The sequence below is a fragment of the Alligator mississippiensis genome, chromosome 13 (genome assembly GCF_030867095.1).
Source record: "Alligator mississippiensis isolate rAllMis1 chromosome 13, rAllMis1, whole genome shotgun sequence".
NCBI lineage: Eukaryota > Metazoa > Chordata > Crocodylia > Alligatoridae > Alligator > Alligator mississippiensis.
Genome location: NC_081836.1, coordinates 45,947,629 through 45,964,370, shown reverse-complemented (window position 1 = coordinate 45,964,370; position 16,742 = coordinate 45,947,629). Strand labels below are relative to the sequence as shown.

General features: G+C 44.7%; 1 protein-coding gene across 4 annotated transcripts in view; it reads right to left on the bottom strand.

Annotated features, from left to right (window-relative positions):
* Nucleotides 1-907: 907 nt before the first annotated feature.
* The window catches only part of LOC102564848 (acyl-coenzyme A synthetase ACSM3, mitochondrial), a 21,756-nt gene continuing 5,921 nt past the window's right edge, over nt 908-16,742 (bottom strand). For 3 of the 4 annotated variants that reach the window (XM_006273691.3, XM_019494654.2, XM_019494655.2), the window contains 9 exons: nt 15,094-15,250; nt 13,650-13,729; nt 12,866-12,989; nt 11,767-11,847; nt 11,507-11,608; nt 9,011-9,138; nt 6,439-6,538; nt 5,727-5,846; nt 908-1,348 (listed from right to left, as the gene is read on the bottom strand). In XM_006273691.3, the coding sequence (XP_006273753.1) occupies nt 1,262-1,348; nt 5,727-5,846; nt 6,439-6,538; nt 9,011-9,138; nt 11,507-11,608; nt 11,767-11,847; nt 12,866-12,989; nt 13,650-13,729; nt 15,094-15,250 (979 nt within the window). In that variant the 3' untranslated portion in view covers nt 908-1,261. The remainder of the gene's footprint in view (nt 1,349-5,726; nt 5,847-6,438; nt 6,539-9,010; nt 9,139-11,506; nt 11,609-11,766; nt 11,848-12,865; nt 12,990-13,649; nt 13,730-15,093; nt 15,251-16,742) is intronic. The other variant, XM_019494656.2, reaches the window with a different exon arrangement.

The window sequence follows — 16,742 nt, the reverse complement described above, 5'->3', positions numbered from 1 at the left end:
GAAAATGTCTGTAGTACAATACTTTTGGCATTTGGTTTGAGGGTGTTGATGCTAATATGTGGCTGATTCTATTAAGAGAGAGTCTAACAACTGGCAGATATTGTGTACACTATTGCACAACACTAGCACCAGATAGGGTGGCCATCATAGAGGACAGTCCGGTTGTCCTCTGTCCTCTATTGATATGAAACCGGACACCTTTATGTCCTCTATTTTGCTCTTGAAGAGAAAGTGTCTGGTGTCAGGTTTCATATCAATAGAGGGCAGAGGACAAGAGGACAGAGTAGCAGAAAACCAGAATGTCTTCTATGATGGTCACCCTAGCATCAGAACATATCCCTACGGAGACAGGGCTGCTTCATGCTGCTCATTCACAAGGCTCATGCTGCTGCCCAGTCTGCAGCTGCTGATCACTAATGACCTCTCTCCAGTCCTGCCGTTTGGACCAGTGCCCAGTTTGCCCACAGGACAGGCTGGCCCTGCACAGAGTGCAAGTACCAATGACTTCAAAGTGAACTATTTGTACTATGTCAGGAAAGCAGCCAGGCTGGATGCTGCAGAGAAGCACTTAACTACCATGGGGAAGTAATAGGAAAGAGCTGATAGCATAGTTACAAGTGCTGGGACCATGCTCTTGCTGATGGCCAGCCAGCGAGGGCTCTAAGGGATATCATCGTTGAATGCTGCAGAAGAAAAATGAGCTGTTACTTTTTTTGACCTAAAGAGACATTTTTTGACCTAAAGCAATCATATAGCCCAGGAAATCTCTTTTAATTATTTAAGCTAATAGGCACAAAAAGATCGCTCAGAGAACAGAAATTAGCAGTAATTATCTCTTCCCAGTGTAAGGTGGTGTTTTAAATAGCTAATTTGGGATTCTGACTATTAGAAATAATTAAACAATATCTCTGCAAAACTATTTATTTGCAGGGAGAGTGAATTCTCAGTGTAACATTCAGGCATGAAGGATAATGCACAGATGGAAAATCAACAAAGAGGAAAGACAAAGGAGGGTCTTGGGTCTAATGCTTCTCTCACACATCATTGACTTTAGTGAAGTTTCTCCATTGAAAATGAAATGACCAAACAAACTGACTTTGTTTTATAACAGTGCCAACAAAGCATAATTTACCAAAGCATGTAACTGATGGTGGCAAGTAGTACAGCGCTCCTATACAGTATATCACAAATAGCATACAGCTCCTTCCAGTGTCACCAGCAGGTCACCGGCCAAAGACATGATGCATGGATTCACTCAAAGTTAAATTCTCCCCCACTCTTTATTTCTCAGTTGCTTCCTTTGGATTTTACCAGAGACTGTCTTTGGTAAATGCTCAACAAATTCCACCTTGAATAAATGCAAAAATAACAGAAAAAATTAGCTGAGATTTGAAGCTCCATTTCCTCTCTGTGACAATCTGTTTAAATATTGATGCTTCCTTTATGGTAAATCATAAAATAATGAGTTACTTGTAAGAGAAACGGTACCAGTCAGTCATTGACACAACTTTTTCAGGGACCAGTCCTGTCCTTTTGAATTTAAGGGGATTTTTGCAGCTGACTTCAATGGGAGGAGTGGCTCTGTAATCTGGTGAGGTTTCTTTTCAGAACACCGCATGAGACAGCACAAGCCAGAGAGCTGTTAGCCTAGAGAAGCCCAGTTCCTGCAATATTTCCTTGTATTTTATGTCTATTTGGACTTCTCTGGTGCTTTGTGCCTTCAGCGGGAGTCAATTAGAGTTAAACAAAGGCCTACTGAGAATCTACCAAAGCTGTGACTACCCCTCAAACATCAAATAGCAAATCATGGCCCTGCAGTTGCAAACCATGAGCTTGATTCACTACTTGTTTTTTCATTACTATGCTGGTCTAGCTGGTGACTGCAGTATAGGACTGGAGCAATGAAGTGGTGAATCAGGCCCTATGTTCAGATTGAGAAGTCCCAGATGGTAAATGAAAGCAAACTGCTTTGGGCCAAATATTCAACAGATTTAAATTACTATAGAAGCCAGCAGAGTTATGCCAAGATGAGAGCCAGTCCAATTTAGTTTAAATGAAATGTAACCATAGGCAGACCTTTCCTAAGCAGTGCCTGGAATCCATTTCAGGATTACATTTTAAGATTGCTTTTAAATTGATTATTTTACAAAGACTAATTAGATTATATTAGAATCTTCTTACTTACACAGAATAGTTGGATTACATTAACAATTTGATTACTTCATATCGCAGAAAGTAGGTGGATTAGGTTGCCAAAAAATGAATGGCTTATGTTAGAAATCTGAGTCCATTTTAAAAAGAATCAGACATTGAAACTGCTCAAACTACAGTCTAAAAATGCAAACTTTTCTAAAAATGCAAACTTTTTCTGGTTACGATTTGAAATCTGATACTGTTTACAGTTATTTCTCCCCCCAAATTGGATTATGTTTAAAAGCTCCAGTTCATTTGCTTTTCTTTCAGGCTAGATTTCGGGATAGTCTCTCTAGTAAAAAAACCCGCAACTCGGCTAAAAATTGAAATGTAATTCAAAGGAGTCTGGACAGCACACTGTTAGAGTTTGTGGTATATGATAATCATAAATACTGTTCTGAAAGTGAGGGGAACCAAGGAGAACTCAAGTTCTCCTCTACTCAGAAGACTTGCCTACACAGGGGTTATTCCAGAAAAGCTCGTTTTGATGAACTATTTCTGATTAACTTGATATGTGAATGCTTTTATTGCAGAACTAGAATATCTTATTCTGAATTAATGTAATCCTCTTTGACTGACTCCTCTTTGGCTACAAGCACACATCATATTTATCCAGGGATAAACTATTTTATCCTGCAATGAAGTACAACTGTGCAGTTGTCCATGTCCATTGTTTTGGGATAAAGCCTAAAAAGTTTCCTGGATAAGAAGTAGTAAAGGTTTATCCTGGAATATTGTGGATAAACAGTTATCCTGGATTTCATCATTGAATCAAAAGTAAAAGTAATGCTGCATTCAGCTGCTTACTAAGCCCTGATTAGAAGGGTGATATATGTACAAGTCAATCCCAGGATATTTTTCTTCCAGGAAAAACAAAGGCACAATTTATCCAGGGATAAAAGCAATATCTGTTAGGCCTCTGTGAAAATATCACCTTAGGTACGTGGATGGCTGATTTACAACCCAAAGCCTATTTATAAACTTGATCTGTGCAAATTCAGCGTATATCAATAGTAATTAAGAGCTTGTATTCTCCTTGTGATGCTCTATTGTACACAGTAGACTCATTGGCCTTGATGATACTCAGCTGGTGAAAGTGAGTACAGTTCTACTGAATCCAGTGCAAATCACTAGCTGAGGATGTGGCCTACCAATTACAGTATTAGGTCACTCCATTATCCTAACCTTCTTTTCTCTGTTTGTTGAGGTATAAAAAAACATTTCTAGAAATAATTTTAATGCACTTATAATTTGGATTTATATTTAATCTGTAAAATCACAGTATTCTGCTAAAAATAATCAGATTAAATTTACATTAATATATACATCTTAATTAGGAGTTGAACTTTTATCACAAATTCAGTAACCACCACTCCTCCATCAGGCTCTCTTGAATACTCCAACACCAACATTTCCTTTTTATACAATATGATCAATATCCAGAATGGTAAAATTCAAACCATCGTATATAAGAAACCCATGGGCCAACATACCTATCTACATAGAACCAGAAATCACCCTAAACACAAGCTGTAATATACAGCCAAGCCCTCTGATACCACTGAAGAGACTACATCGCAAACCTCAAAAGGGCTTTCACCCAACGAGGACACTCCTCCCGAGAGATAGATCTTATTTGTGAAAGAGCCACTTGGATACCATGTGAAGAATTGTTGCAGTACAAAAGAAAATCCCGAGGAATCACACACCACTGGTTATGACATACCATCCTTCCCTCGAACATATATGGATAATCCTCAAACAATTGCAACCCATACTAGAAGAAGACGCAATTCTTAAAGAGATTTCCAGAACCATCCACCTTAGCCTTTAAAAAAGCACCGAATCTCGCCAACCTCATAGATTCATAGATATTACGGGCTGGAAGGGATCTCACAAGATCATCACGTCCAGCTCCCTGCACTAGGCAGGAAAGACAACTGGGGTTAGGTGACATCAGCAAGGTGACCGTCCAGTCTTTTCATTACCAGAAGCAAATTTCCTATGGCCCAAAGCACACCAAATGGATCCAGACCATGCTGGGATAAGAAATGTAAAACCTGCCAACACATCTCCACCACTCCCACAATAACTACACCCCACAACAGAGCCATCACCATTCCTGTATCCTAGACCTGCACCTCCACAAATGTAATACAGGAGATCCTCGCTGTTCATGGGGGATATGTTCTTAAGATCCCTGTGAATGGCGAAATCTGTGAATAAGGCACTGCGCTCATGAATACTGTCTGCATTCATGAACACAGTGTCCCCGGCAGCTGGGGGTCGGGGCATGACTGTGCTGGCGATGGCAGGAGTGTGGTGGCAGTGGGAGCGCAGCGGCAGTGGTGGGAGCCCAGTGATGGCGGCAGGAGCCCGGTGGTGGTAAGCACGGAGCTCCCAAGGAGCTCCTGTAAGTGTATTTAAGGTGTGAGTTCGGCATTCGTGAATATTTGAAACTGCAAATGCTGAACCTGTGAATAACAAGGGTTTCCTGTATCTCTCATCTGGTGCACTAAATGCCCAGATAGAAAATACATAGGGGAAACCAAACTACTGCATACCAGAATGACCACACACCATAAATCTATCAAAGACAAGAATACCCAATTACTGTGGATGCACACTTTTCACAAGATAACCACTCTTTCTCCAGTCTCTCAGTTCTAATCCTCAAAGGAAATTTACAGAACACCTTTCATAGACAAGCCTATGAACTTCACTTCATAAATCTATTAGATAAAAAAATTCATAAACTAAATAGGCATTGGATTTATGGTACATTACAACCTGCCTGCCATCTGATAACACCAGGTAACTTGTCCACATTTTACCAGCTACATTTGATCTGAGCCTTCAAAAGTCCAAGAAGCGATCTATCACCAGTTCAACATTCCCCCTACCTCCCCCACTTTCTGTCTCACACCTATTATCTTCCACCCTTCCGATCCTCACTTCCAGGCTTCTATTCTACCCAGGACAGCACACAATTCACCAGCAGACTCTCCATATGCTTGAAGAAGGGTGCTTGTGCCCAAAAGCTTACAAAGAACATTTTTTTCAACTATTTAGTTGGTCTAATAAAAGATATCACATTTACCCAAAGAACCCTGTCTGCCTTAGGAGAAGAATGGAGTTCAGTTCCATCTCCCCTCCCCACAAGAGCAGTTCCCTCAAAACCTGAGAAGGATTTCCCTCTGTGGAGATAGCAGACTTGATCTTCACCTGGGATAAATCAATACAATTCCATTAAGTTCCGCAGAGCAATGTTGATTTATGCCAGCTAAAGATCTAGTCACCTGATTCAAAATTACATTTAAAACTCAATTAGAAGTTAGTGGGGTAACAGGAGAGAAAGAGAATATTTTCTGTTTTTCTAAAAGATAACCAGGTTGTATTCTTGACCTCTAGTTTTGATCAGAGCATATTTAATTTCAGAAGGCAAGCTTCTTAATTTTTTTAATGAAAAAATGAAACATTTTGTTTTTTGGATCATGTAGTTACTCTTAGGTTCAACACTAGGAGGTACTTGCCTTTCGTGGATACTTGTAGGGAGCAGTAACTTTTTTAACATGCTCTTGCAGCTCAAGAGTTAATTTTTCTGGATCATGGGATGTATAATTAGGAGACAGAACAATAAAAGCTTTTACCACCTGCAAGACAGAATCAGATTTAAGAAACAACTAATATTCATTAACATGTACTATGTTTAAAATGTAATTTTCCATATATTAATGTTTCTTCCAAGCCAGAAAGTGTGGGATTATTGGGCTAGGTCACATATACAGATGTGAGGCATGTTTTTCAAAATGAGGGAAGGCCACTTTTGTAAAATATCCTATTAGAGTCAATGGGTCAAAGTCTGCTCTTTTATACTGTGAAACTCACTGGGATTCACTAAAATCACTGTGGTTACCCAGTTCATATGAGGACATTGTTAATGTACTTATTTGTAAAAAGCAGAAAACATAAAACCAGTCACTTTCCCCAGTACTAAGGATCTGACACCCAAAGAACTTCACAGGCTTAGAACCTAACTCCATTTGAAGTCAATGAAATAGGTGCCTGACTTGCTTGGACGTTTTTGAAGATCCCAGTAGATATCTATCTGCATGTTTATGTGCCTAAACATCTCTGCAGTCCTGACTTATAGTGTTCCTAGGTTTCCTTGATGACTATAGTTTATTTCTAAATTAGCATACACACTAGATGTTTTTGGATAACCACTAATATTAATCTTATTACCTCTCCTCTGATAGGATCTGGGCTGCTGACAACAGCTGATTCTGCCACTGCTGGGTGCTCCATCAGTGCATGTTCGACTTCAAATGGTCCAATACGGTACCTAGAAGAGTAAATAAGAGCTTGGTATTTACAACAGAGGCAGGTGAAAAACACATAGTTTGGTTTTGTTGCCAAATCAGAAGATAGGGGGGAAAAATTCAATTCCAGTTGCAACTCAATAGAGTTTTTTTATTTTTGGGGGGAGGGAGGAGGGCAGACTTTGAACATTTCATATGATCCAAAAAACAAAATGTTTAATTTTTTATTGGATCAAATGCCATTTATTGTTTTCAGGCAATTTAACCCTTTTAAACTATTTTTCCTTTTTCTTAAACTGTGTTTAAGTTGAAGCCTCCAGGGCAATGAAAAATGCCATTTGATAGTGAAAAATCAAAACTTCTAATTTCTTAAATGCCGACATAAAATGCTTACCTTGGCAAAGGTTGACTCAAAACACTTGTCCTTTCAAGTGATTATTTTCCTCATTTTTTCTCACCCAAATTCATGAATTATTTGAATCCTCCTGATGCTGATGTTTTTGATGAATTTACTGTTACCAGCCCTAGTTACCAAGTTATCAATGCATGACCTAATTATCAATGCATGACAGCTTAGCTTTACCATTTACAATGCAAGGGCAGCCTATAATTTTAACAGAAATATAGACCACCACCTACAGCCTCTCCCACGGCAGAGATGAGGGCATTTACCTGGTATTCCTGTGGTCTTTCTAAGCCCCAAATTATCTGGAACTGCTCAAACCTTTGGCTCCAGCAAGGCCAGCTGCCTGCATTCCCCCAGTCCAGTGGTTCTCAACCTCTTTTGTACCAGGACCCATTTGTAAACACCAATGGCCAGTCCTGACCCAGTGCCCTTCACTCCTGACCCACTGCTCACCACCCACAGGCCACAGTCCTCCAGTGTGTGGGGCAGGAGGGGTATGTGTAGGGCATGGGGGGCATGTGGGAGGCATGGGGGGCCCCAAGCAGCCTGCAAGGGAAAACCCACCATTTCCCACAATTTTCTCCTTCAAAGGAGAATACATTTTTAAAGTTTGTCGATCCATTTTTAAAGTTTGTTCACAACTTTTTCATGTGTTCTTGTGACCATAGGCAGAGGGAGAAAAAAATATTTTGGGGGGCTGAGCACGTGCCTCCCCCCCCCCCCCAGTATGTAAGTCTGTGGGGGAAAGGGTGCGGGGAGGTGAAAGAGCCATGGGGTGGGAGCAGATCGAGGCTCCAGCGGTGAGGGAGGAAGTGGTGCACAGGCAGGGGCTGGGGTGAATGGGGTCCTGGCCGGGCCGGGTCATGGGACAATTGGAGCCTGGGTGGCTCATCCAGGGGTGCAGGGGGGGTCCTGATGCTGTGCACACCCCGGTGGAGGCCCAGGGGTCACATCCCCCTTGATCTGTGCACGGGGCAGAGACGACTGCCACTGCACGCTGGGCTTTGCTCCTTGCTGCCGCTGCTGCTGCCTCGAGAGCTGCGCGATGCCGAGTGCGTCCCACCACTGGGCAGGCAGGAAGTGTGGCACAGCCCAGCATCAGCATGCACATGGCATAGCACAGCTCTCAAGGCGGCAGCAGCAGCAGCAGCAGCAGCAGCAGCAGGGAGCAAAGCCCAGCATGCAGCAGCAGCTGCCTCTGCCCTGCACACAGATCATAGGGGCACGTGCCCTCCGGACCTCTGCCAGGGAGCCCCTGGTGGCCCTGGATGAGCCACCCAGGCTCCGACTGTCCCACCACCTGCCCCAGCCAGGGCCCTGTTCACCCCAGCCCCTGCCCATGCCCCTGCCCCTGCTCCTACCTGTGCCCCACTCCCTCCCCCAATGCTGGGGCCTTGATCTGCCCCCTCCCAGCCCCTTCCCCTTCACAGAATAGACTGATACTTGCCTGTGGTGCTTTGCAGCCAGTGATCCACAACCAGGGCTATGATCCTGGCTGCGTATGCGCCCCTCCCCACCCCTGCTGCAGCTGCCCAGAGCCTGCAGCCAGGTTCCTGCTGATCTGCATTTGGGGGAGCTGAGCCCCCTTAGCCCTGGCCTTCTGCCACCTATGCTTGTGACTCACATTTGGGTTGTGACCCACAGGTTGAGGATCGCTGCCCTAGTCAGCTTCTATAGCAAAGCCATCTGTGTTATGGCCTCCATGGCTGGCCTGGGCCTTTAGCCTGCCTCCTCCTTGCTGTACTACACACAATCTCTCCTTGGCCCTGTCTGCATTCTGGCAATTAGAGGCTTCTCTTTCTCTCCCTCTTTCTCTTCTTTTTCCTAGATAGAGGGATCAGTCCCACTGCTGACACCATGTGGTATAACGGAGACAGACACACAGTCACAGTGTTGGTTGTAATCTTGCTCCTTTCCACGGACTGCCCAAACTTATTACAAGCCCCTTAGTACAGCCTGTCTAGTGGGTGTGGAGGACCAGGATTTTGTGATGACTCCACTCAGGACAGCTTAGCATTACTACTTACATAGCATAGCAGAGGTGGCCTATAATTTTAATAGAAATATGCAAATCCCATAAGGTACTTACCCAGAAGACAGGATGATATCATCAGCTCTTCCAACAAACCAGATGTAGCCATCTTCATCCTTAAAGCCCCTGTCCCCAGTGATATAGAAATCCCCACGCTCTGTGGCAGCAGTTTTCTCTGGATCACCCTGATGATATCAAAGCAATAGCTTTCAAATGGCAATAAACCTTTAAAATGCAACCAGATGTTGTTGAAGTCAATGGAAAAACCCACAAGGCACTTCAGTGGTGGATAGAAAAGGCCTTCAGTACAGTACAATTTGAAGCTGCTGCTTTACCAGAGAAGGGCTCTCCTAGGATGCAGCCAGGAAAGATTTCATGAGGACTCATTCACCTCTCAGGTGTTTTACACTTTTTAAAAGTTGTTCTATCTGTTCTTATTCTGACCCTTTTCAAGTCTAGCACAATCTGCCTCGTGAATGCATCCTTCTTTTTCTGAGCTCTGTTGCCTCTGCCTGTGCAAATGATTGACCTTGAACTGCAAATGTACTGGCACTCACTCCTAGCATGTGTCCAAGCTGGGGCTGTGAACCAGAGTGATTTTGTCTTTGCCATCTGCCCACAGCAGCCTTTTGCAAGCTCCTTTTTTGCTCCAGCTGGGCACCCACAGGCCTTTATAGGCTGCTGTTTATAGTCTATTCCATTTCAGGCCTTGCTCTTTCAGAAAGGTTACATGAGGCAAGTCAGGAGAGGGATGTCTCATAGACAAAAACACCAGCTTCTCACAGCCCAAGCTATATCTTTGTACACTTCCTACACTTTTTCTCACTTTCAGCAGGTGAAATATGGCATGTATATTTTTGTGGACACACCTACTGTCTGCACCTTTGAAAAGTTATTGTGTAAATCAACCTACTTGGATAGCATATTGAGCAAGTCAAATTGGAAGATTGGGGGCGAATGAGAAGATGGAGAGAGAGACCTATTTGCTTCATGAAACCTTTCAAATTATAATGTACCATTAAAAGTACTTAACTATGGACCAGAGTCAGTGTTACTGGGTGCATCTACATGAGACATTTACTGCAGAACAGACTAATTAGCTGCATGGTAAACATTGCGCATCTACATGTGCGCCCGTTAGGCTGGAGTAAACTAACTTACTCCACAGCAGGATAGTATTTGTAAATACAAGTGCTATTCCACTGCAGAGTAAAAAACTCCACAGCAGCGCATGTGTAGACACTGCCCCACAGTGTTCCCTCTAAGCTGCGTGGCGTACATGGCCATGCAGGTGCACCTGGCAGTGTGGCATGACTGTACCTGCATGGCTGTGCATGCTACACAACTTACAGGGAGCACTGCTGCCCTGGCTGGCTGGGCATGAGGATGTTTCAGTGCAGGAGCTGCCTGCCAGCTAACTTCACACTGAAGCATGCTTGTTCCCCAGCCAGCCCCTCTGTGGCACTAAACTGGGGCGAGCAGCCCCAGGCTGGTAGGCTGACCCCTGGGGCTCCCTGCCAGCTGGGGCTGCTCTGATCTGGCTCAATGTGCCATGATCCCAGGTGCATATGCAAATGTGCACCCAGGAACAATAAGCTCCAGTGCAATAAGCACAGGAATTTATTGCAACAAATTAATATGCACATGTAGACAATGCCTGCTGACACCTGTTTTAGTTAGTACCCCCTGATCCCTCAGCCCGTATTTATCTCAGGAAGGACAGGTGATGTATAACTTCAATCTGATTTATAACGTTCCTTAAGGTATCTCAGGGATGAAGAAGGCCTTACTCCTATGGAGCCCTTTGAGTTGAGGCTGCAGTAAGGATGAGCTGAATCAGTGCATCCCTGATCAGAACACCAGCATAGGGTTCTGTCTGTGCTTTTACTTGCTCCTTCCTAACTTGGGAGGAATGGCAGATTATTGCGGCTAAACTGGTTCTGGGATCTAAACTAGGTTACCTAATGACTTTTGATACTTTCTGGCATTGCTTCTCCCATGGGTATACTTTTTATTGCAGACAGCAGCAGAAAGCTTGTGGCATGAGATATTTTCCATGGAAGGACTAAGACTGGAAGGGACCTCCTGGGTCATTGGCCCCAGACCCCTACAATAACAGACACCCATGTCATAAATTCCATCATATCTGCTTCAAACTTTATCGTAAAAGTAGCAGGTTTTTGGCTTCACTAGTCCCATGTTTCAAAACCTCTTTCCTGTAATAGTTGAAGATCTTCTCCTAGCTTCCAGCTTACACTTACTGGTCACCAGTTTATACCCAGTTGTTCTTGGGCTAACCTTAGCTAAAAGGGCTCTTATCTCTTTCTGGTATGTATGTCTTGTTATATTTATAGATAGCAATAATCTGTCTGTCAGTGAACCCACCTCCTTTATTCTCTTTCCTATAGTGGTCTCTCTGTTCCCCTGATTGTCCTGGTTGCCCTTCTCTGCACTTATTCCAGTTTGAGATATAGACCCTTATACACATATAACTTTAAAAGTGATCAACGTATTTAAGATGTTGCCTCAAAATGTGATAAATAGGATGCTCACCACATATCTAGAGAAAAGACAAAACGGCCTTGTAGGTTTGATTCTGAGAGCAATGTCTCCTTCTTCCCCAGGCGGTAGAGAGTTGCAGTTTTCATCTATTATCTAGAATGAAAGAAAACCTTCCCTGGATGATTCTGTGTCATTCTGTTAAGCTGAGCTGGTTCAGAATGACATTTTGGAAACAATCTAGAGCTGTATGACAACTTTATCTAGTTTCAGATTGGAAGCGTTAAGAAGTGTTTCTCAATTGATGAAGATACCTGAACATCATAAGGTGGAACTGGCTTTCCTATAGCGCCAGGTTTAATTTTCACCCCTCTGCCACTGCAACATACCAGGACCTGTAAAATACAATGGTGGTTGTGTGAGCAATAAGAGTGCCCAGTGTGTAATTTAGCTTTACTAGTGATATTTTTGCAGAAATATTAATTTAATGTGTGTGATTTTTCTCACCATGGGCCTGCTCTTCTGTTGGGGGTATATTAGTGTGTTGCAAAGTCAAAGGAATTGCACTGACATTCATCAGCTGAGGAGCTGGCTCAGTGGAATGGATCCCAATTAAAGCCATTGATTGACCCTGATTTACACTTTGCATGAGTTTAGCTCCATTGGCTTCAAAGATGCTTTATAGCAGGGCAACAAAAGAATGTCCTCCATGGCTGATCTTTACACTTGGCTACATTATAATCTCTACATAGGATTGATGAGGCCACAAGCTTGGAATCAGGGGGCTTGGGTCTCTCTTCATTCACACCTGAGAAAACCCTGAAGTGACTTCTCTGATGCGTTGGGGGGGGGGGGGGGGGCGGAGTCCCATTTGGTCCTTCCAAAAGGTCAAGAGGAGCACAGTACAATACTGCACAGCATTGCAATAAGGAGAAATCTAATGCAGTGATTCAGCTAGAGCATGGCTGAGTTGGAATGGTTAGCAAACCGGCAGAGTAAAAAAGCAGGAGCAAGTTCAGAACTAGGCCCCTGGAACCGCCACCTACCTGATCTGAGAGGTAGGGTTTTTTCCCACAGAAAACTGGCTGGGGCTTAATTCAAATTTAAGGCCAAATAATTCAGATTTGGGCACCTAAATCCATACGTTGATAAACAGTTCCCCATTTGCAGAGATGCTGAGTATCCATAGCTCCAAATGAAGTCATTTTGAAAAGCAGGAGCTCAGTACCTTTGAAAAACAGGCCACCTCTGTATACAAGTGCCTAAATATGAAGGTATTCAGTCATGCTAGGTATCTCTATCTTAAAATCTGGAGTCTGGTCTCTGGAAAAACCAAGGTACCTACCACAGGGTTTGTATAGCTTCCCTTATCAATTGGAAGTAACATTAAGTTTGTTTTGTGTGTGAACATACTGTTTCAGTCTGGCCATATCCTTCATAGATGTCCAGTCCTGTTTTGCTTTTCCACTGCTCCATCACTTCAGGGTTGTTTGGCTCCCCTGCACTCACGCAGTGCTCCAGGCTCATGAATTTGTAGCTTAGGAAGTATTTAAAAATGGTATTAGAATCACTAGAATTCATTACTAAAAAACAGGAGTGGAGTTTGAGTCTGGACTTCACTTATTGCAATTGTAACAGATCAAGCGTTTAATGGGTTTCAACTAGGGCTGTGCGAAGCTTTGGGTGGTGATTTGATTTGGAGGAGATTCGGGCCGATTTCGGTGGCTGAATCTCTGAATCCAAATCAAATCAGGGGACCAATTTAAAGATCTGAATCAATTCAAAGCTCTCCCAATCTTCAGAAAAGATTGGGAGATCTTTGATTATTCGGGCAGTCCCGGGTGGCTGCAGCAGGGAGCTACAGCTGACTCTGAGCTGGTAAGTACTAGGGGCAGGAGTGGGAGCTGGGGGAGGGGAACATGGGGGGATCCCAAATCGAATCGGGACAGTGATTCGAATCACCAGATCAAATCACTATGCCCTGAATCGGACAAATCCAAAGCGAATACTAGCTGCTTCGCACAGGCTTAGTTTCAACTACAATTCCATCCTTTGAAACAGTCCCATTTGGTCCTTCCAAAAGGTCAAGAGGAGCACAGTACAATACTGCACAGCATTGCAATAAGGAGAAATCTAATGCAGTGATTCAGCTAGAGCATGGCTGAGTTGGAATGGTTAGCAAACCGGTCAGAAATACCTTGCCAAATCATGCTGTATCAGCATGCGGTAGAGAGTTGGTGTGCCGCACAAAGTGGTTATAGGAAATCTTGAAAGACTCTAAGGGCATAAACAAAGAAGAGTTACTTACCCCTTAACATCTTAGGGCAGAGGTCATCTTTTTGTTATGTCTAGACAGTGCCTTGTGTAGCAGGTCCCTATTTTATGACCAGGGCCTACACTCCAGCACAATAATACCATATTTACTCAAATCTAAAACAAGGCTTTTTTTCCTAAATCAGCATGGGGGGAAAGCCCCTCATCTCAGATTTGCATACAAGGGGGGAGAGGGGAGTGGCTGCCATGGCTCTGACTGGTCCTGAGCTTGGGTTGAGGCCAGAGTGAACTCCACAGTAGCTTCCTGCCCCCCCACTCTGCTTGCCCTCTGCACTTCTGCCCCACCCCACCCCCTTCCCTCTCTTACTCTCAGGTGCAGCTCAGCTCTGGCTTGGGCTAGATTCCCTCCTGGGTATGGAGCACATGGAGACTCCTTCCCCTGCCTGGCCAATCAGCAGTGCAGACATTTCTGCATGGCTGGGCAAGGGATGAGTTTCCTCCTGCTGTGCTCTGAGAGGGAAAAGAGTCCAGCAGCATCTGATAGTAAGTTGGGGGCCAGGGAGGAGGAGGGAAAAGGCAGAGGCAGAGACTGGGGAGCCAGGGGAGGAAGAGGTAGTAGGAGAGGGAGCAGAGCCCAGGGAGAGTGAGAGGGAGGGAAGGGAAGAGGCTGTGGGGAGCTAGAGGTGGAGGGCGCAGGTGGCAGGGGGAGCAGGAAGGCTGCAAGAGGAAGAAGTGGGGACAAGGAAGCCACTTGATTTCCCCAGCTACTGCAGTGGGGGAGGGGGCAAACTCAAGAAACACCCGATACTTAGATTCTATACCTGGAAAACCATCACAACTTTTCTCTATATATAATCTAATTATTGGAAGGGGGTCATCTTAAATTCAGGGTCATCTTAAATTTGAGTACATATGGCAAATAAATTAATGAATAAAAAAACAACTTCATTAAAGAAGGGAAGATGCAGGGTAGAATGACGCCAATGTCCGGTTTTATGTGGCCAATTAGAGCTCCCTGACTGTTTCCCCTGTGTCTCATAATTATTTAAGCAGATTCTATCCTATAGAGACAATAAAAAAGAATAACGTTTAGCATTTATATATGGCACTATGCCCTCTTTCTCATGATCTGAGTAAAAAGTGTCATTAGTCTCATTATACAGAGAGCAAAACTCTGGTGAAGTGACTTGCAGAAGATTGCACATCAGGTCACTAGCAGAGCTGCTGATCGCAAGTCTACTGCCCTTTCAGCAAGACAATACTGCCTCCTGTTCAGTGATATGTAGATTTTATTCTATTCTACATGTTACTATCTGCTTTGCATAAGTTAGTTTGATTAAAAATACATTATGGTATTTGATTCTTACGTTCAAGATACTTTTTGCTTCAAACTGCAGCATGCCATGTGCAAAGACACAGGATCCCTGAATCCATGGGGAAAAGAAAGCGCTATAGGCACATTTTGCCCAACCTGTATCAGACAGACCCCATATTACACTGGAGGGACTTGCACACAGCCAATGCCTGGTAATAATGAGAGAAAAAAACTCATAGTATAGCAAAGTAAATTCAGAAGTGCAATTAAGTGGGGCTGATCAAATAATTTAATGCACATTAACATAATACTCTTTTTCTATTTATGATAGAGTTGTGTCCATCATTAACTGTTCACTGAGTAACTTATACTAACATTTTGCAGCCTGTGGTAGATTTGCTCTCTATTCAAATGACCTACTCACATTTTTAATATATATGTTATGGGATGTGACCTAAATCACATGGTTTTGTTTTTGCTTGTTCATTGGAGGACAAATACTGTATTTACTGGATTTGGAGATTTGGTCCCCCCCATTCAACATGGAAAAGAAAAAGGCCCTTGTCTTAGATTTGAGTATGGGGGGATAATGTCTGGGCTGCCCCTAAGCCTGGGGTTGGAGTCAGAGCTGTATTTGCTGCACCCACCACCTGCCCCCACAGCCTCTGCTTCCCTGTTATTGCCCCTTGCCCCCCACACCAACATTTATTTTCTCTCTGCAGCTCCAGTTTTGGCTGAGGTCTTGCTTTGACCCAGGGTAGGGAGCAGAGATGACCATGGCAGGGTGCAGTGCCTAGGGCGAATCAGCCTGTGCGGGGCTTGGACACGGCAGTAGCAGCGGTGGCAGCAGTGAGGGGGAACAAGGGGTGGCATGTAGCTGGGCTTGAAGCTGGCCCGGTTCTGCGGTTCCCCCAAAGTGTGGGGCCTGGGGCAGTTGTCCCGATTCGCCTCCCCCAGGGATGGCCATGGTAGGGAGCATGGAGCACAAAGCACGTGTTGCTTCCAGCCCCAGCCTGGCCATGCAGCAGCGTGTTCTGTGCTCCCTGCCCCAGGCCAGGGCAGGGTCCCAGCTGGAGCCAGAGCTGGAGGGGGAAGGTAAGTGACTGTAGGGGGAGGAGAAGTGGTAGCAGGGAAGCAGCAGTTGAGTGGGGCAGGTGGCAGAGGGTAGGCAGCTGCCAGGGGGTGTAGGCACCATGGGGAGTAGCAGGTGAGAGGAGGGCAAGTGGCAGAGGGGGAAGGTGGGTGAGGTGCAAGTTGTGGGGCAGGTGGCAGGGAGAGCAAGTATCAAGGGCCAGGTGGCAGGGGGTCCAGGCATCATGAGGACAGACATGGGATATACAGGCACCAGAGTGGGGGATAAGCATCAGGGGTGGATAGACAGCAAGGGGCAGGGGTCAGGCCACTTGACTCCCTTGGTATCTGCCCCCCCCCCCCCCCAACCTGCCACTATGCCTGTGCGAAGCAGCTAGTATTCACTTTGGATTCAGCCGATTCAGGGGACAGTGATTCGATTCATGATTTGAATCACCGTTCTGAACCTCCAAATCACCCAGACCCATCCCCTGCCTGCTCTCCCAGCCTGGCAATGGCTGCCCCACCTGGCCCATCTCCCGGCACTCTGAAAAAAAAAAGCCCGGACTCAGCAGGTGCTGCTGGGTGGGGGGGCGATCCCCGCTGCCCCCCACTGCCCCCCACTTCATG